The sequence below is a fragment of the Lupinus angustifolius genome, chromosome LG18, assembly GCF_001865875.1.
Source record: "Lupinus angustifolius cultivar Tanjil chromosome LG18, LupAngTanjil_v1.0, whole genome shotgun sequence".
Lineage (NCBI taxonomy): Eukaryota > Viridiplantae > Streptophyta > Magnoliopsida > Fabales > Fabaceae > Lupinus > Lupinus angustifolius.
The window spans coordinates 868,596-889,125 of NC_032026.1; the positions used below are offsets into that span (position 1 = coordinate 868,596).

Genomic DNA, 20,530 nt, shown 5'->3' on the forward strand with positions numbered 1-20,530 from the left:
ATTGACATTAACAACATTAAAAAAATCATTCAATAAAGAGTATGTTCTTGAACCTAGTCTAGAAAAGATAGACTCCCTCCATTGGACAAACATAATAAAAAATAGTAAACCCTAAATGTTAAAATATATCTGTTTTTTTGTTTCAGTAGTTGTTGTATATGAAGAGTAATTTCTCTAATTTTTGTATTTATTTAATATGATGATAAAAAATGTAATTTATAATAATGAAAGATATTATTCATTTTCAAAGATTTCTTTCTTCAAATTTTCTTTCTCTCATCTTTCTCTCGTTTTGTATAAACATTTTTTTCTCATCCTTCTTGTACATCAAGAAGCTTTCTTCCATGACTCATACCAAACTTTAACATAAAATAAAATCACTTTGGAAATAAGGACAAACTTAATTAAAAGGAGCTAACTTTTCCCAAAAAGAATATCATAAGAACACTTCTGAAATGGAGATATACTTAATCAAAAAGAGTTAAACCTCCTTGAAAAGGATCTCATAAGATCACTTCTAAAATATGGACAAGCATAATCAAAATAAATTAAACCTCCCTCAAAACCATCTCATAAAATTACTTCTCAAACTAGGATGTGTTTAATCAAATAGGGTTAACCATTCCTAGGAAGGATCTCATAAGATCAATCTTGAAATTGGGACAAATTAAGTTGAGAATAAGATTCACCCAATGAGTAATATAAAGATATTAGTATATTACAATGAACAAGAAATTTATAGAGAAAAAATATACTATTAATAGTGTATGAATTTTATATATTATTACTGCATCATTCATATCTATAAGGGATGCCCTAGCAAAGTTTCTATAAGCACTAGCCAAAAAGTACAAGGATAAACTAAACATTGTAAGCATTATGATCATTGTCTTCCTACATGAGAGTACTTTTCCTGACATATTAGACGACCGACATAAACGATACAATAACATTCTAATTAGAGACTCTAGGAAAGAATTAAATGAGAATATAAAGATGTGATACAAGTTTTAAAAACACATGATATTTATATAATTCAAAGCACGATAAAGTATATAGTGTAAGTTTAATAAGAAGCAGTCATACTTTCATATAAATGTAAAGATCAAATTTTGTACCATGTCACAACTTATTGATTTAACTATTTCACATGTTGTGATTTTTTTAACTAAAACCATACAATTTATTGGGATATGCATTATTACTTTAAAAAAATTAGTCACGTTTAATTTCATAATATAGATTAGTAGAAGAACTAACTTTCTCATCTTTTAGGAGGGGTTGAGAAACAGCCAACTCATTAGAAATTTTGATTATTTATTTTTGAATGAAAGTTAATTTTTCTAATGAAGTTATTGTTTCTGGTTGGTGTCAAAAGAAATAATATAGTCAAAAGAAATAATATAAAATAATGGTAGAGAAGATTGCTCTTCACTATGCATATCTACTACAATTTAAAGAAGCACAAAGTTTTTGATAACATTATTGGCACTTTTATTTATTTTATTTATATGACAAAAAACCTAATCAATCGAGATAAAAATGTCCTTGAAATATCATTCTTTACATAAAATTTTATTTTATTCAAAGGGATTTGGTTCTTGTTAATGAAGTGGGCGATTGTGACTCATCATTTTATTTAAAGATTGTATCTTTGTGTGAGATTCTGGAAAACTATGCCTAGCTACTACAATTTAAAATAAAACTATTGATGGCATTTCAATACTTTTATTTATTTTATTTTTATCAAACAAAAACATAATCAAATTAGATCAAGTTCGATAGTTCAATTTTTGAGAGCCATATTTATCGGAAGGGACAACTAGGAACCCTCAAAAACTTAATTCCTTATCTAATAAGATGAGAAAATACCGATACCAAAAAAAAATTATATAAACATGACCTTGAAATATCATTCTTTACATGAAATATTATTTTATTGAAAGAGATTTGATTCTTGATAATGAAGTGGACCATTGTGTCTCGTCATTTTATTTAAAGATTGCGTCTGTGTTACCTTATGAAAAATTATGCCTACGCACTACAATTTAAAAAAGCACAAAACTATTGATGATGTCGCTACTTTTATTTATTTTGTTTTTATGAGACAAAAACCTAATCAAACCATAAAAAAATGGGCCATGAAATTTGTGAAAATATTTTTCTTTAAGCCCTCTTTGGGAAGAGTAAAAATAGGAGACAAAGAGAATGAGATGATTGAACTTGAAGAGAAATAATATATTTTTCTCCTTGGTTTAGGGAAGAATTTGAGAGGAGATAATGAGATTGATGGGAGGCTCAATAAATTTCTTTCTCCTCCAAAGTGAGAAGAAAATGATAGTAGAAGAGTGACCATGATCTGTTGTCTCAAACTGTATCATAAATCATATCCTGGATCAATGATTGTGAAGTAAAAACAAAAAATAATAAATACATAATTTTTTAATTGAGATAACATATTTTTACCGATAAAAGAAATAGTTTGGGATATATAATTTGAGACAACATATCATTATCCGATTAAGGGCGGTAGGGTAGTAGGAGGATGATCTCTATGTATATAAATAAAATATATTTTTTCATTATTATTTAATAAATATAATAAAGAGATGTACTCTGAAGGTCTAGCAACTCTATCTATTAACTTTACACTGAAAGTTTAATATATAGTTCTACTATATTCTGAAAAATATTTCGGATAGTGTATAGAGAAAAAATTGTATGAAGACGTATTTGTTTAAAGATATTTAATAGATGGTTGATAATAAATTCAATTCTAATTAAAATTATTGATAAAAAATAGTACTGATAAACATAAATATATGTGTCTCCAAATATTATGGGCTGCTCCAATCTCCAAATAAGTTTTTCTCAAATGTATATACAATGGAACCATGTTTTCCTTCCAATATTCCTGATTCTTAACTGAAATTCACAATTTAGGTATATTAATAAATTCAAAATAAAATATTTATGAAATCCGTCTATAGTTTTAGAAAATTTGTACCATTAAAAGATGGATTTAAAGCATGATACCAGGATTTGAAATGTTCAAATATTCAGGTTAGTTATTACCAAATAGCATCCAAGATAATTTATATTCTATCTCTTCTATAAATGCTAGAAAAATCTCTAAAGCTCTTGAGTACATTTTCCATAAAAAAATGCAACGAATTGTTTTTGATTATGGGGAATCCCGAATTGAAATTGCCAAATCAATTAACTTCCACTCTACGACGCCTAAATAGATTTAATTTTCATATATAAAAAATCCTTTGCTAAAAACAATAATAGTTACATTGTTCTAAAATGCAAAACTGAAAATGAAAAATTTTAGTATGGCTTTCAAACTGGCAAAGGTGAAATAAAAATCAACAAATGTTGATCTAATAACATAAAAGGTCAATGATTTAATTCTTAAGAATGACACTTACTATATCCCTAGAAAGACCAAAATATCAATGATTCAATTCTTGAGAACAACACTTGTCGAGACCTGAAAGTGAAATAAAAAAACCCCTTTATGCAGCTTATATTTTTACTAAAACTAGGATTGTACATTTGTTTCCATATACTAATTATCCTCCTCTTCTCCCTTTTTGTTTTTGTTTTATGTACATTGGAAATTAACTAATTTATCACCACACAAGTAAACCATATGAAACTACTACCCATTCTAGTGTACATTCTTTGATTACATACACTGTATGAATATTTATAAATTAGAGACAGCATTCACAATCTTCTTAGCTTTGCTTGAGAAATTTCTGACCATAACTTTGTCAGAGAAAGTCAAAGGAAGATCTTCTTCAACATTATCTCTATGATCATACCACCCAGTAGCAGTACTCTCATTTTTTGAGTTGGCTTCACTAGATTCAACTGAAAAATCAGGATCTTCTGGTATATCTCTATACAAGTGTCTTAGTATGAAAAGTGCAGTGTCATAATCCCGCCAATAATTTCTGTCCAACACAGATAAGATTATATATACTAGTTATAAATATAAACACATAAGATAAAAGGCAATTCTCTCAACAACAAAAAATCACTTATCATGGTAATAAAAGGGGCAAGTGTACCAACAAAGCGTTGGTCTAGTAGTCTAAAGTCTCGTTAGATCTTCAGAAAGACCAAAATGATAAAGGTACGATTCCTGAGAGCGACACTTGTTGGGAGGGGCAACCCTACACTCCGAAAGTGATTAGTTTCTTACTTATAGAGTAAGGGGATAACATTGGTAGTACCAAAAACGGGGCAACTGTTGTCCCAGTTTGTAGCATGATCATGGGTCACTCTTTTTCACATTGATTGAATTATAGTTAATTGATAATTAAATTAAAAATTTATACTTTCTGACATGAAAAAGAGTAGCACCTGCTTGTAGAGGTGAAAGTGCAGGGGGCATACATAAGTTTTACAAGAATATCACATAAACTTCAATGTATTGTAAGTCCTTTTTAATGATTTCTACCATAATTTTTCTTGGTCTAATTCCATCTCTAGCTATTTGGCTATGCCTCCAGTAATCTAATCATCAAACCAATAACATAGTTGCCTCACAGGCACCATTTCCAATCACAATTGCTATGATATTTATAGCCCTGACTAGAACAATGTGAAATTTCAAATACAGCACTTACGTGTGTGCTCCAATAGCTTGCAGATATGGATGTTCAAAGGTTTTATCCTGCATTTCAGTGACAATCAAATTAATTTAAAAAATGCCACCATATTGGACAGAAATGTAACAAACTGAAAGAACAACAGGCAGAGGAAGAGGAACCTAGAGATAGCCTCTAAGATAGTCCTACTGACTTTAACACATGTGTCCCTTATATCACTTTTAGCTCCAAAAAATTTGCATTACCAAGTTATCATAGCTTGACGAGTATTTTCCTTGTTTATAACGTGTCATCGCAGAGGAGCAATAAAAGTTTGCCATTTTTGAAACCAGAATAAGGTGGTGGTATGGAAAAGGACCGACAGATTTCAACATAACCAATAAAATACTGATGATGTAGGCCAAAAGGTGAGATCCTGGTAGCAAGTAGTATTCTAGGACATCTTACATCTAGGATTTGTTGTTGATGAAACAAAACATGCATTTATTCAACCAAGTGACTGGAGAATCCTGAGTCCTGACTAAATAGAAGATCATACATTACAGCAACTCTATCTTTATTCAGCTGACTGATCCCGGAAAAAGAAAGCAGGGTTGGCGTATATCCGAGGTCAGCTTAGTGTGCATACAATCATATACTTGCTGTTGAGTACTAAAATGCTTATAAATCAGCAGGGTGTGTTCTCATTTTACATAATTCGTCTAATACCAGTGTGCTTGGTCAAGAAGATCGGTGAAATCCATACCTGAAGCATGTGATCAACCCGTCCATCATTGCTTCCTGTCAATCTCTCCATCATTAAAGATCCATATGATGTTTCTTCGCCCTCTTCAGAACTTTCTCCTGCAATACATGTAGACAAAGACATTAAAACAAAATAAAAGGAAACGGTTGTCTTTTTCATGTTGCAAGATTAATTAAGAAAAATTAAACAAAAAATAATATAATGACCAGAAAACACTTAGAATTGCACAAAAAATAAGCTTCAACCACAACCTTTTTGAAATTGGTGTTATTTCTAATATGCATTTACAATAAAAACTGTAGATGCAGACACAAATATCTAGATTAGAAACAAAAGCCAAACAAGAGATAAAGCAAATAGTAGTACTCAATTGCAAGAGTTTGATAAAATTTTATAGCCAGCTCGTCTAAGAATACTATTTTAGGAATACGATTCTATAAAATGACATCATATGGCTCTGTAAATCCAAATATGATTCTAAAAATGACATCATAAGCAAATCACAAAAGTGTCGGAGTAAATAATGTTACGATAATCTAAGTTCCTGTTTCAGTTTCAGTTCTGTATTGTGATAATCTAAGTACAGTTCTACTTTCTAGAAATTCAATCCTACACTCTAGAACAGAGCATATTGAAATGGATCTATTCTTTGTATGGAAATAGTCATGGCAAGACTTACATGTTTAACATGTGCCTGGAACAGATCAAGTAACAGACATTCTTACAAAAGCCTTGTCCACTACTAGGTTTTGTATCCTAAGAGAGAAACTCCGGGTTGTTAATTTATTGCCTAGTCCTCATCACCATCAAGTTCAGGGGGAATGTTAGAGTAAATACTTTTATGACCTGTTAGTGTAGGTTGTTCTCATTTAGTGCAGGTTTGTTACCTGCTAGAGTAGGTTACTATGATAGCTGTCATTCTGACAGCCGTCACCATTAGACCCTATGCACAAGTCACTACCTTTATATAGTGACTCAATGTATCCGTTTCAGTAATGATTGCAACAACAGTTTCCATTTGCTTCCTCTTCTCTTTTACTCTCCCATTATCTCTTTCTCTTCTCCCTTTCTAAGAATCAGAAATTCTAATCAAATGTATTACCATTTTAAAATAATTACAATAGAAATGCAAAAGCCTGTAAATGGAACACATTACCACAACAAGAACTTATAACATGTGTGTGAATGTGTTATGTAAAACAAACAAGAAAAACACATTATCAAATCCCTCACTTCACAAGCCAGTCAAAAGAAAAGCCTCTTAAAATGGGTAGCATTCTCAAACTAAACATATGAATTCAAAATCATTATGGTTTCAAAAAATTGAATTCCATCAAATGGAAAGGAACTTTTAAGTTGAAAGACTGTGCTACCTTCTGCGTTCTCCAAGCTTGACTGACAAATAGTAAGTACCTTAGCCTGCTCACAAAACATAAATTACGACCATCATCATGCACAAGAGAAGAAAATCAAATATCATCTGTGTTTGTTTTCTGTTCCATCTGACTGATCATGAATTATGTGTTTCTTTAGTTCAAATTTAAGTGTCAAGGGATAAATTTCATATTTAAACTAAACATCCACTACGGCAGCAAAGATTTTAGCAGTTATTATAATCATAATTATAATATACGAAAGTACTTCACAATATCTTAATTTATCTGATAGAGAATATCTAAAGGATGTTTAGAAATCGAGATCATCATTTCTAAATGGAGGTGACAAATTATGAAGGGACCCCGCATATCTACTAACCCTCATCCGAATGTTTTTGGTCTTCTGTAACTAGAAAAGTATATAGGTATTTTTCTTTTTCAAATGCTAGCATAGAATTGAAAGTGACACCTAGTGTTTTGTTGTGTCCGGTTTTGCCAAGATTTTTGTTGTGTCCGGTTTTGCCAAGATTTTTGTTGTGTGCGCCATATATCATGGTGTTTTCCAGTGTTGTTTGGATGCCTGTGTGATCTATCTTAAGTTGTTACGTTCCTTATGATGCCTGCACACCAAGTTTTTGGTGTTTTGTTACTTGAAGTTGAAAGTACATGCATTGTTGCATTTTGGTGCAAAACATATTTTCTCAATCTACTTGCACACCATGCATTGCTATTTGTGGTGGGGATCTGGCTCCAAGGTTCCAAGGTTCATATTCTGAAGTTCAAGATGTAGTATGTTTGCATGATTTTGTTTCAGCTTCTATCTACATCGTTCTTCTTAGATTCATGGTTGCCATCTCTGGTGCCATCAATTTTTCACTCTTCTCTATATGTAACATGTTGGATGCATAGAGTGTTCCAAATTACGGACCGCGTCATGTGATGCGGCCGCAATATTGAGGTTGCAGTAACAGTCACAACCGCATCACACTACAATTATGGTGTGACGCTGAATCACAATGATGCGACCGCAATGAAGCACAACGCAACCGCATCATACCGCATTTGGGCCGCAACGCAACCGCATCGGGCCACATCAGACCGCATCGATATCAAATATATTTTTTACTCACAAAATAATTCACACCACAACAGCCACAATCTGCATCGCAACGACCGCAATTGCAGTAACCACAACCACATTTTAAACACTAGATGCATATGATGTACATGTTTCAACTTGAGGGAAATGTTGGATATAGAGTTGTCATGGTGGTTCATATCTATTTTGTCCAGCTACGATTAGTGTTTATCTTCTTGTGTTGCTCAAAGGTTCTTTTTGATGTCATCCCCACTATTGGTCAAATGATGATTATTATACAAGTGGTTTCTTTTTTCATCGACCATCACTCCAATGGTGATTATACTAATTTTCTTCTCACTGACTATCATTCTAATTCTTCTCCCATTGATGAACTATATTAGTAGTGACTTCTTTTTTCATCAATGGTCATTTCGATAGTAAATATACCAGTGGTTTCTTTTCCTTTCTACAATCATTCTGATAATAATTATACTAGAGGTTTCTCTTCCCACCGACGATTATTTTGGTGATATCTTTTCTCCTATTCATAAATCATATTAATAATGATTTCTTTTCTCATCAACGATCATTCTGATGATACCTTAAGCATGATGTTAGCTTTTGCACAAGGTGGTTAACTTTGGAGAAGGCTTCAGTAGTGGATGGTTAAGCTTTGATGTCTTATGGCATTTAAAAATTGCATTTGTTTTAGAGCATCTCATCCAGCTACCTTAGGGTACCTTCATGGTAGCTATGGCCATCTTCATTGCAAATTTCACAGTTTACAATACCTTCCAGCGATGATTGTGGTGTGGAATCCTATTACTATTTTGGTTATTTTTCCTTTTTAAATATATTTTTTTGTAACAAGCTTAAAGCTTGGTAAGTTTTAATTTGAGGGGGAGTATTAGAAAAGTATAAAAGTATACCATAATATCTTAAATTATTTTATATAGAATATCTAGAGGATATTTAGATATCAAGAAAATGCACTTTATTATTATAATCATATCTTAGATTTGTTTAGAGTATCCTAAGAGATTTCTTAGGATTCAGATTATTTTATCCTATCTTTTATGATTTATTTCTTTATTTAATTAGAAGTCTAATATTAGTATAAATAGAGGTTGTTGTTATGTCTTGTATCACATCATCACTCACAACATTATTACTACATATCCACTCTTTTGAATATCACCTTTTCTCCTTATGCAAGTAAATAATTTCAATAATTATAATCATTATCCTCCCCTAAGGTGGTTGCGTCTACTGTGATTAAGGCTTGGTTATTGTATGTTCACCTTAGGTGATTGTATTATTTTTACGATATTAGTTGACTTACTGCACATTGAAATCTTTGTCATCTTTGCTACCATGCATTCTTTTACACGAAAAGAGGAGCTCACCCTTGCAGATTTCAGATAACTCTTTATTGCCAGGGTACGAACTGCTAAATCTTCAGTAAATTCCTGCAGCAGAATTTAGAAAATCATTTGAAACAGATATAATGGTCCATTGCATACACATAGTACTATTATCTACCCTGCTTCACCTGAAATCCAATATGCAATCTCTTTCCTCCTCTGTGATACGGAACCAACACAGGGCGTTTGCTGAGGTATTCTTTACAGACAAGTGGCTCTATCCTGTGGTGAATTCCAAAATAAATAGCCTCTATGATGTCATGCACATTTGTCTAAGTTTTTAAGAGATACAAAATAATTTGAAAAATAAAAAGAAAGCAAAATCATGTTGAATCACTATTTATCATTCCAAGTGCTGATGTACACTTTAGTAGAAAGAGCGATGATCCTTACTTCTAGATTCCAATAGTTTTGGTGGTTCATTGTGTGTGTGTGAGATAGAGACTGTGTTGTAGGTTTAGTTCACACCCTTTACACTCCTCTTATTGCAATATGTATATAAGAATGAATATTCCAAACAGCAGCATAAGAATATAGTAAATATAAAAGTCATAAAATCAAATATCCAGGGTAAAATTATACAGATCAATGGGTATTCACTTGGAAAACTTCATTGAGGCTGAAAATATGACAAACCTGTATGCTACTGGATCATAAGGGTGAAAAATGTTGAACATCTGACGGCAAGCAGGCATCTCTTCACTAATATTTTCCTGCTCCCAATATTCTTGACCTCTGCCTGGCATGAACAAGAATGTTGGCAATAATGTAATGAAGTGTAAAACGTGCAATATATAAAAGCTCAAAGAGATATATTAAGATTAGAAATAAAATATAAAAAACATGCATAGAAATTATTACCAATGCCAATTCGGATGTTACGAAGTGAAAGAAATACACCAAGAGGTGATCCAACAGCAAAGAATGTATCAACCTGACATGCATGCATAATACTAGTCATATCATTAACATGTATACATTGTCAGAGTTATAAGGAAAAATAGCAATAACCCATCTTTCATCAGAGTTTAAACTATTAAAAATACCAAAGGAAACGTACATATCTGTAAAAACATTTTAAAGTTGTACACGCCGTAAACAAGATTCTTATTTGTTTTCATACCTTGAATTCAAGCTTCGTGTACTTGATATATGGAGTAAAACTTTTTGATGCATCTTGTAAAGGGCGTGACTTCTTAGATGACTGTTGCACTGCCATATGAACGTAAACATATTAAATTTTCTCTTTTATATATCAAAAGTCAAGATGAATGTAGAAAACATAATAAACTTTTAAAGGACGATAATAATAATCACTACCCGAATGTGACCCCTCTTCGGTATGCCCATTGACACGTGATTCCACATCAGCTAGATTGGCTTTCAATGAATCAATCTAGACAATGAAAGCTTGGTCCATTATATAGAATTTATAAAAGCTGTTAATGTTAGTAGTAACTCAAGTGAGTTTCTCGGTAAACCCTGTGTCTTACAGCCCAACCAAGTGACATAATGTTAGTGGACTGTGCCTAGCAACTAGTCCACCAACATTATGACATGTGGACAGTATAACCATACATGCCATTGGATTTCATATTTTTTCTGACGCTCCACCAGAGCTTGTAGTTTTTTCATAGAAGCACAAATAATTTTCACATGAGAGGGTGCATTAGAGAAATAAATCACCCTTAGGCATGAACTTAATGACTCAAGCAAGCTCTTGGCATGAATTCCTTCTTGACGAACTCGTTTATCACATGTTGTACTAAACCTGATTAACATATATGGTTCATCTTGAAGTGAAATGATAGTGTAAGTAGTAAGGTGTTTTTTGTATTACAAGGCTTCTTAACATCTCTCTCCCAATCTTCCTTGAAATAGGAAACTAGATAGAAAAAGATTTAAAAAAAGAAAAAAGTAAAACCTGAAATCTAACCTCTTCCCTGAGCGTCTTGATTACTTCATCTTTGTTGCTCGAACCCTCATCTTCCTCAGCTGACCTCTCCACTGGTAGCCCAATATTCATGCTCTCGGGTTTAGCTAACACCCCCATTTTCTCAAAAAGCATGTCATTGGAATCAGAAAGGAGCTCAGAAACATCACCCGTGTTACTCAGTTTTACAGAGTTAGGTTCTGCAGTACTACTGTGTACGCTTGATATAGCAGGGCCCAAAACTGAGGACTCATCTGAATATTCTGCCTCCGCTTCTGAAGGAGACTGTTGTGTAATCTTTTCATTAGAGGGACTCACCATGCCCGAAGTGTCATCTTGATTGTTTGATGAGTACTGAAAGTCATGGTTTTTCTCATCCGGGAGTGATTCTTCATGTATAGAATGCTCCTCATACATCCAATGCATCGGAAATGGGGAAGATAAATTATGTTGATGGCAGAGAATATCATATGAAAGAACACTTCCCAGAGAATGACCATATAGTGACACCTACACAAAAGTCAGCGTTCAATGAACCCGTGAAAGATATTGAAAATGTAGAGGGGAAATGAGGCAATTTTTCTCACTTGTATACCTTTCCATCATATCCAGGGTTCCTCTTGAGAAACTTCAAATATAGTCGATTCAGTTGATTGGTCACCTAAAGTGTAAGTTCACTAGTCAAAACATAAAGTTCATTTATCCTTTTACAATAGTGTGGAATCTAAATTTTCAAACCAACCCATCCAATCACCCAAACAAGGTCATAACAATGTTATAGTGCATCTAGTTTTTTTTTTAAATGGATAAATCTGCAGTGCAGTTCACACAATTACAAAGAGCAATGTACGTTTCCATTTTATTTTGTACCGTAAATTTGCAATTGCAAAATAGGTCTAGGAACAGCATGCACATAAATTCAACAACAACAACAATCAAGCCTTAATTTCACTAGGTGGGGTCGGCTACATAAATTGAATGACGTCATAATACTCTACTACAAATCATGTTCAATGACAAAACAATATCTCTAAATCTTTCCTAATTGTTTCACTTATAATTTTTGTGGGTATTACCTTTTCTAGGAATTGGACTAAGCTCCATTTGATATACTCTCCTTATCGGAGCTTCTAACAGTCTCCTTCGCACATGTCCAAACTACTTAAGGTGTTGTTGTACCATCTTTTCTATGCACATATACAAGGATTCACAAGAAAATTTATTTTAACCTTTTCACATATGGAGTTAGGACTTGGGGATTATAAGGGAAATTAAAGCAAGAAACAGCTAAATGTTCCTTTCAATGAAATTGTAATGATGTCAGTCAAGAACAATGACATTTTGAAACAAAGCTTCACATCTAGGGAAAAGATACTACAAGTCAAGATAAGATTAAACACAGCTTCACACCTAGGGTTTCCAGGCATCACACATGACATATCATCACATTTTGAAATAATCTTTAATTCATTGATTCTTCATAAGCAAGTTATATCACGTTCATTGGACTAGTCAAACTTCCAGAGCAAAGTAGTCCAAACTCCAAAGCTTAAGCCACAAACTTAAATCACCATATGTTAAACATAATTGTAGAGAATGTATGTGTTTATCATATTCATCTTAGTAGTTCATGAATACATTGTGAATATATACACACAAGGAGATATAGGCCTTGAGACTTCCTTAAACTAACTAACATTTATGCATGATATATACATTCAGCACTTCCATCAAGTCGAAGCATAGAAGTTATATGCACTCAACTTGTCACAAATAAACCCAATACGAGTAGCTCGAAGAATCATATTCAACAATAACTACACAACAACAATCAAGCATTTACCCTACTAAGTAAGTCTGCTACACAGAACGAACGACACCATAATGTTCAATAATAAATCAAGTTCATCAATAAAGCATTGATCTCTAAGTCTTTCTACCCATCTCCTCCACACATGTCCAAACCACCTAAAACGTGAACCTATCATCTTTTCTATAATAGGAGTTATTCCAACTTTCTCCCTAATGCATTCATTTTCAATTCTATCTTGCCTAGCGTGTCCACTCATCTAACATAACATTCTCATTTCTGTTTTGTTGACATTTTATTGCACAACATTCAGTCTCATAGCATTACAGGATGCGATAAAAATAAGTTTGAGTAGTAAATTTGTATCACATATGATACATGAAGCACTCTGTCATTTCATCTATCCCGCTTGAATCATATAGTTCGTAGCTCCAATTTCTCGATCATCTTTGTCTGCCTCTTACTAAACTTACATTTGACATACTCCGTCTTACTTGGACTTATATAAAAACCATGTGCTTCTAGAGCTTGTCTCCATATTTCTAGCTTCCCAATTAATTTCTCTCTTGATCGTCTCACTAAGACAATATCATCGCGAAAAACATGCATTATGGTACTAGCTCTTAGATATGCTCAATGAGCCTATTCAAGACTAATGTGAAAAAGGGCTCAAAGTTAACCCTTAGTGTAGTCCTATGGCGACATCCAAGACCAAATGGTATATAGCGTCCATAGTTGACCTGCCTAGCATAAGACCAAATTGATTCTCATTGATATTCATATCTTGTCTCAATTTTCGCTCAAATATTCTCTCTCATAGCTTCACAGTAAGACTAATGAACTTAAACTCCCTATACTTCACACAATTTTATATGTTGCCCTCGTTCTAATAAATAGAAATTAAGATGTCTCTCCTTCACTCGTTTGACATCTTTTAGACCGCATGATCTCATAAACAATTTTGTGAGCCATCTAATGCTCTATTCTCCTAGAGCCTTTCATGCCTCAATAGATATATTATCTGGTTCAAGCGTTTCATCATTCTCCATCAATTTCAAAACTTCTTTCATCTTCAACTTCTGAATACTACAATAAGAAGTATAATTTGTATCATCCTCTATCGAGTGGGGTCTATCAGAAAGCAAGAAAACATGTTTCTCATTGAAAAGCTTATGAAATAGTTTTTTGCTTCGCATATTTCTCCTTCACCAAAACTTTTTCATCTACATCTTTAGTGTACATCACTTGGTCCAAGTCTCTCGTCTTTCTCTCCCAAATGTTTGCAAGTTTATACACACTTCTTTCCTCTCCCTTGGTATTTAAAGATTTGTACGACTCATCATACGCTTTATACAATGATCATGATTTATAACATTCTTTTTTTTACCTTGACTTTATCTTTGACACTTATGTCCTGCCACAATAATTCTTTACCATTTGGTCCAGAGCCTCTAGCTTTACCTAGTATCTCATTTGATATCTTCCTAATTCTTTTGGTCATCATCCTCCACATATTATTAATACTAATTTGTACCTCCCAAAATTCTTCTTCCAAAACCCTTTGATTGAAGCTCCTACGTTCCTCTCACATCAATTTCCACCATTTAATCCTTGGGACTCCCTATTGTCCTTTTTCTCTCCACTTTATTCTTAACCCTCACATCCATAACTAAACCTCTATGTTGGTTTGTCAAGCTATCTCCAGGCATGACTTTGTAATTCAAGCAAATCTTTCAATCTGAATTCCTTATAAGAAAGAAAGAAATCGATTTGAGAATATGCAAACTCACTCATTAATAAGAATGTCATCTCGCTTCTGAAAATACGTATTGGCTATTGTAAAATCAAGAGTTGATGAGAAGTCTAAAATAGTCCTACCTTCCATATATGACTCCTCTATACCATATCCATCATGAACACCTTCATATCGTCTAGTGTTCCCCTATACATGTTTATTAAGATCGCCTCCAAAGAAAATCGTCTTATAAAGGTATTGTCTAGATACTCCTTCCAAATTCTCCAAAAAATTATCTTCTGATGTTCCTCTAGCCCTATCTGGGTTGCAAAGCATAATCACATTAAAGGTGTCTTCCTTTGTCACAAACTTCAGAAATATGTAATTCCCAAATAAATAAAACCTATTAGGTGGTGTTTGATTGTTGCCATGATTTTGAGCACGTTCTTGGGAACGTAATTCCCAATCACATTGTCGCCCAAAAAGGTAGCATCCAAATTTTCTCACTTCACAAGCGAGATGCCCGATAATATAAAAGCATTTCCATTTGCCTGGACATTTTTATTTCTAATCATGTCCTAAACATGAGCAAGTCACATTATCAAGTGAGATACCCAGGAATATAAAAACATCTGTGAACTAAACACTAGCTTATAGAAATAATTGTTACTGGAATCTAAGACCCTAGCATAAAATACCATTAGTGACCTTAGGATTCAAGATGGAAAATAAGAAATTAGTAATTTACTGATCCAGCAAGGTAATGAAGTATTGCAATCAATTGAAACCAAAAATTAGTAAGATTCTATATTTAATCTTCACTGTGATTATGAAATTTGCTGCCACCAGTGTAATTATGAAAAACGTGCATCTAAATGATGTGATATAAGCAATCATCCATGTTTTAAATAAAAGCATTTATTATAGGGAAAATTTGAAATGACAAGATCTGATAAAGGAGAATTTATGAAACTACGAAACCAGCTTGCGCGCACACCATACCGAGTCAATTATGTCTTGACAGTAGATTGGGCTCATGTAGTATAACACATCATGCACAGTTGCACTCAGCATAACACGAACACCCCGCACTCCATCCAAAGTTATTTTCTCAACGGCTGTTTCACCACTCAGCTTCATTCCTTTCCTCCACTAGAGAACATGTAATCATCATTAATTATTGTCGAATGAAAAGACATTATAACAAACATAAGCAAATACAATAACTAAGGAACAGAGCATAGAGCTCAAAATTGGACATTAAAGTACGAAGGTTTTGGCAAAACTTGCAGTGGGCATCTTATGCACCTATTGGAAGGATTTGTTTGAAGCTGAATGCTCACAATTTTAAAGATTTGTGTTTTTCCCTAACACAGTAACACCTATGGATTGACTATGATTATGACCTCTCTTTGGTGATTGGCTTACGGCTGTTTCAAGGGAGTTTCTCTACTGTCCTGAGAAAAGATAGTGTAGCTTGCTACAGGAGAGGAAAAGATGAAGGACAAAATCCAAAGCAAACTTGGACAAAAGTAATGCCAGCCTTCATTATATTTATTGTCCAAATTGCCAGAAATGCTTTTTAAATAAACAAAATACATGCCTCCAGGGAACAAAAAATACTAACAGTAACACGAAACACTTACAAATGAGTAAGAAAGCAAGTGAAACCAACAAACTTTATGAGCCCTACTAGCAAAGTAAGGGCCAACATGCTGATGAAAGACCAGGATGAGAAGGAGCTTAATTTTATAAAGAAGGGGAACATAGCAAAAAGGCCTTGAAAGAGGAGAAACAGAAAGTGTCTTTAAAGGCTTGGAAGAGGAGGGATGCGAGAGAACAACATATCAGGTACCTGGCACGGGATAAAGAGGACCCTTTGAGTGCCTCGTTGGTGCAGAGTAAGGTGCTCCTCTGCGAGAGTTGATGTAATATGCCGAAAATTGCCCACATCATCAACCAGATTAGATTTTTCCAACCTTTGACCAATTCCATGAACCATAAATACCAAGTGTCGAACAGGGACCTACAAACAATTATTCACATCCATCACACAAACCAAATTAGCTTGAGGATGGGAAAGTTTATTACATAATCAAATTCATTTTTTTTTTCAAAAAGATAAAACAAAAACAGTTCCAGGTGTGTGCAGAAATGTATGGAACAACCTGTAAATTGATATGAAATAAGAGGAGACCAGCGAGAGCTATAAAGTATAATGATTATCATAACCTTGACCTCCTGTTATATACCTGTGAACAGTAATCATCCATCTCCTCCTCTTTCTGCTGCCGTAGTTCATCCTATAAAAGGTTGTGAGTCAATAACTACAGGATTTATCTCTATTTAATTTTTTTCAGAATGAACAAATAGTTTACTGAACCATTAATTGATGATTATCAACAATATGAACTCCAAACATAAACACACAAGGAGAGATACTGGCCACCAGTTACAATAAAAAGTTTGGCATGTATTGTAATTCAAAAAACGTAGTAAAATGTTCCCATATCAATTCTCATCATTGTTAAATACACACACACACACATATATATATATAAATGCTCATTTTCTATAATAAACTGCATTAAAGAATAACCAATGCATAATTGCATGATGACATGATTAAAAAATGCCGGCAGAATTCACGAGGATCATGTGGGATTTGGAGAGGATAAATGTACAGGGCCCTGCTCTCATTTCCAAGATCTGAACTCATGACCTCTAAGACACAAGGCAACAACCCTATTGTTGCATCGAGGCTCACCCTCTATGGATGACAAAGTTATACAAATGTATTTCAATGTTAACATTAACACTTTAATAATACATGAATGGAGGAAGACACAATAGCAAAGAAAATTGGGATGTATTGCCATGTCCACATTTATAAATAATGAAGAATACTCTACAGGCTGGATACATGTACCTATACATTAAAGCACTAAGGGAGAGAAAAGTCAAAAAACCTGGGTCGGTTTTGGTGAATTTGATGGGGAGTAACCACGCCTTAGCTTGATCCCATTTCTTGTAAAACCAACAAAACTAGGAAAGCCAGAAGCATCAACATTTAGCCAAGCTTCCCAGGTAGCATCTTCTCCCGTGAAAAGGGCATGCAGGCCCTGCATGTCCATGCCAATACAATTGTTCACCAAATGTTAACATTTCAAAACAATCTCTATCCATAATAAAAAATAAATTAACAATATCATCCTTTTCGAAATAGTCTGCATACCGGGGTGGAGCCTTGCAAATCAACTCGAGCTGCAAAAAGTCCTGATGGTTGAAATGTCCTACGGTGCCAAACCTATAAAAACAGTCAAAATCAACCCATTTTTTCTAAATGAATGAACATAAGTTTAAAATCGGCTAATATCTTCCGCACTCAAATACAAACCCCTTCGTTGCGGAGAGAAGGATTGAAAATCTACTCAAGAAAGACCTAGAGATAAATTACCTAAATAAGAATACCTAATTGCATGCATTGTTATTTGGTCTCTAAAAGAAAGAAAACAACAAAACAAAATTTGAAAAGTGGCTTTGGGTAGATCTAAGGTGTAAGGAGTACAAGGACCTTTGACAGTGCAATATTTGGTGCTATTTGATGCTTATCATTGGAGAGGGATGCTAAAGTTTTATGAGAAATGTACTTACACTGACATCTTTAATATGAAAAAAGTGGTTTTCTTAGCTTTTACATGGTGCTCCACCCCACGGCTACTCTACATGAGTGCCTTTGGCTTTGGAGGATATGCATAATGACTAACAAGCACTACGCTGTTCTTTCATGTTTTACTTTCCCTCTCTTTCAGGATCATAACATATCCTCTGATCTTATAATCGTCTCTCATAAAATTTCTTCCATAAAAAAGGTGGTCCAGGGCACGAAACTCCCACATAGTGGGGTCTGGGGAAGATACATGAACACAACCTTACCCTCACAAACAAAGAGATTGTTTCCAATATTTGAACCCATGACCTCCAAGTCACAAGACAAGTAATCTTACTATTACGTCAAGGCTCACCCTCTAAATGTGAGGCCTAGGGAGAGTAGATGAATGCAGTCTTACCCTCGAAAGTGAAGAGGTTGTTCTGATACATTAACCCTTTTTTAATTCGAGAAACAAACATTGTTTAAGATGAGAAGGAAAATAGTACAATAGCAGAGTATATATTAAGCAAAAAGAACATAAATTGAGCAAAGTTTGACAGTCTCTATATGCAACCAAGAAAACCCTTTGATATAGCCATTTACCAAAACCCTTTGATATAGCCATTTACCAAAACCCTTTGATATAGCCATTTACCACACTTACAACCAATCATAAGTAAATTAGTAATAATGAGTTCTTCAATAAATAAATAAAAGCAATTTGAACACGTAAAGAGACCTGACTATAATAAGCAATTTCAAGTTGTTCAGCAACATCTTCGCGAAGTGGTAGCCAATCGAGTCCCCCTTTACGAGCAAACCAATGGCCTCTTAGAACACGTCGATTTTCTCCATTCCAATAAACAGGGAAACAATGTCTCTGAATCAAATCAACCTCGTAGAGTCCTCCCTTAACAGGAACACCAACTCTCTCTTCCTCAATTTCATAGAGTGGAGATAAAGAGTGAGTAGTGGAAGAAGGTCGTCGTTGTTGTTGTTGTTGTCTTGGACCTTGACTACATTCAGCATATTCTTTCCACCAACTAGAAAGTAACTCTTCCTCTCTCTACCAATACACCATAACACACACATAATCAGTATGATTAAAACAGAAGAGTACAAGTTCAAGCATAGTCACCCGATAAGCACTACAGGTACCCGATACGCACTACAGTGCAGGTACCCGATACGCACTACAGTGCAGGTACCCGATACGCACTACGTACGTGGTTCACTTGGTTATGCAGTTAGTCATTTTTTACATTAATTGTATGAGATTTAACCTTCATTATGACAAACCCCATACACAGTATAGCGAATTTGGTACCTAAGATAAATGAGATAATTACGTAACTTGAGTAAATATAAAAAAATTGGGTTACCTGCAAGAAAGAGGCTTCAATAGCAAGAGAATCTCTCATGCCAAATCGAAAATAATCACTTTTGCCTACAATCTCTGTGGAAGGAACTGATGCTGCCAACTCTACAACAATTGAAATAAATTGAATCATGAATAACAATAATCAAAACAAACAAAAACCCTAATACTAGAAATTGATTAAAATATGAGAAAAATACGAACCATTTGGGGATAAGGGAATCTTACAAAAATACCAACGAACATCACCACCATCAGAAGGACTAGTAGTGCGAGCAAGATATTTATGACGAGCTTTTGATTGTTCGATAACATCTTCCAAATGAGCAATGTTTGAAGGTGTGTTTTTCAGCAAGTTTGGTTCATGAATTTCTCCCATTTCTCTTATATATTCTTCAAATTCAAATGATTTCGTTGCTTATTCCAATTTCAATTTCAATTTCAATTTCAATTTCGCTGAATTGAAAGGAAAATGAAGCACATAGATTTTGAGGTCAAATGAAATTCCAAATAGCGTGGTTCTACCTGTAAATACAATACATGGCGGTTAATTTAATTATTATATATATCAATTCAAGGGTGTCTTTATGCTTTATCCAGAAGTAATTAATTGATACATCATTATCTCCTATAGTTTCATACACAATACAAGTATTAATAGAGAAAAAGATTTATACACGCCACTGTTATAAAAACTGGTTCGAGCTGGTCGGTTCAACCAGTGAACTGGTCTCAATATCAGTATGTACAGTAATTATATTGGTCATACAA

The 20,530-nt window shown here is 33.8% G+C and overlaps 1 protein-coding gene across 2 annotated transcripts; it reads right to left on the bottom strand.

The window, feature by feature from the left end:
- LOC109333186 (phospholipase SGR2) lies at positions 3,510–20,244 on the bottom strand. Of its 2 annotated transcripts, XM_019568514.1 has the most exons (20): positions 19,964–20,241; positions 19,764–19,864; positions 19,121–19,447; positions 17,965–18,036; positions 17,699–17,851; positions 16,982–17,032; positions 16,585–16,755; positions 15,732–15,881; positions 11,780–11,845; positions 11,188–11,694; positions 10,572–10,647; positions 10,375–10,463; positions 10,113–10,185; positions 9,888–9,990; positions 9,380–9,473; positions 9,234–9,296; positions 6,744–6,789; positions 5,371–5,468; positions 4,644–4,690; positions 3,510–3,965 (listed from the first exon to the last, which is right to left on the bottom strand). In XM_019568514.1, the coding sequence occupies exons 1-20, from the start codon at positions 20,136–20,138 to the stop codon at positions 3,716–3,718; spliced, it is 2,712 nt and encodes a 903-aa protein (XP_019424059.1). In that variant the 5' UTR covers positions 20,139–20,241; the 3' UTR covers positions 3,510–3,715. The 2 variants fall into 2 exon arrangements, with proteins under 2 accessions (XP_019424059.1, XP_019424060.1); XM_019568515.1 differs by lacking the exon at positions 11,780–11,845 and having other exon boundaries at positions 3,598–3,965; positions 19,964–20,244.

What these genes read in the sequence shown, in the direction of transcription:
- LOC109333186 (XM_019568514.1), bottom strand. Translation starts at nt 20,138, where the DNA reads ATGGGAGAAATTCATGAACCAAACTTGCTGAAAAACACACCTTCAAAC. An exon ending in ATTTGCAAGGCTCCACCCCG is followed by an intron (nt 17,852 to 17,964) that starts GTATGCAGACTA and finishes ATGGACATGCAG; the next exon opens with GGCCTGCATGCCCTTTTCAC. An exon ending in AAGCTTGGAGAACGCAGAAG is followed by an intron (nt 5,469 to 6,743) that starts GTAGCACAGTCT and finishes CATGTATTGCAG; the next exon opens with GAGAAAGTTCTGAAGAGGGC.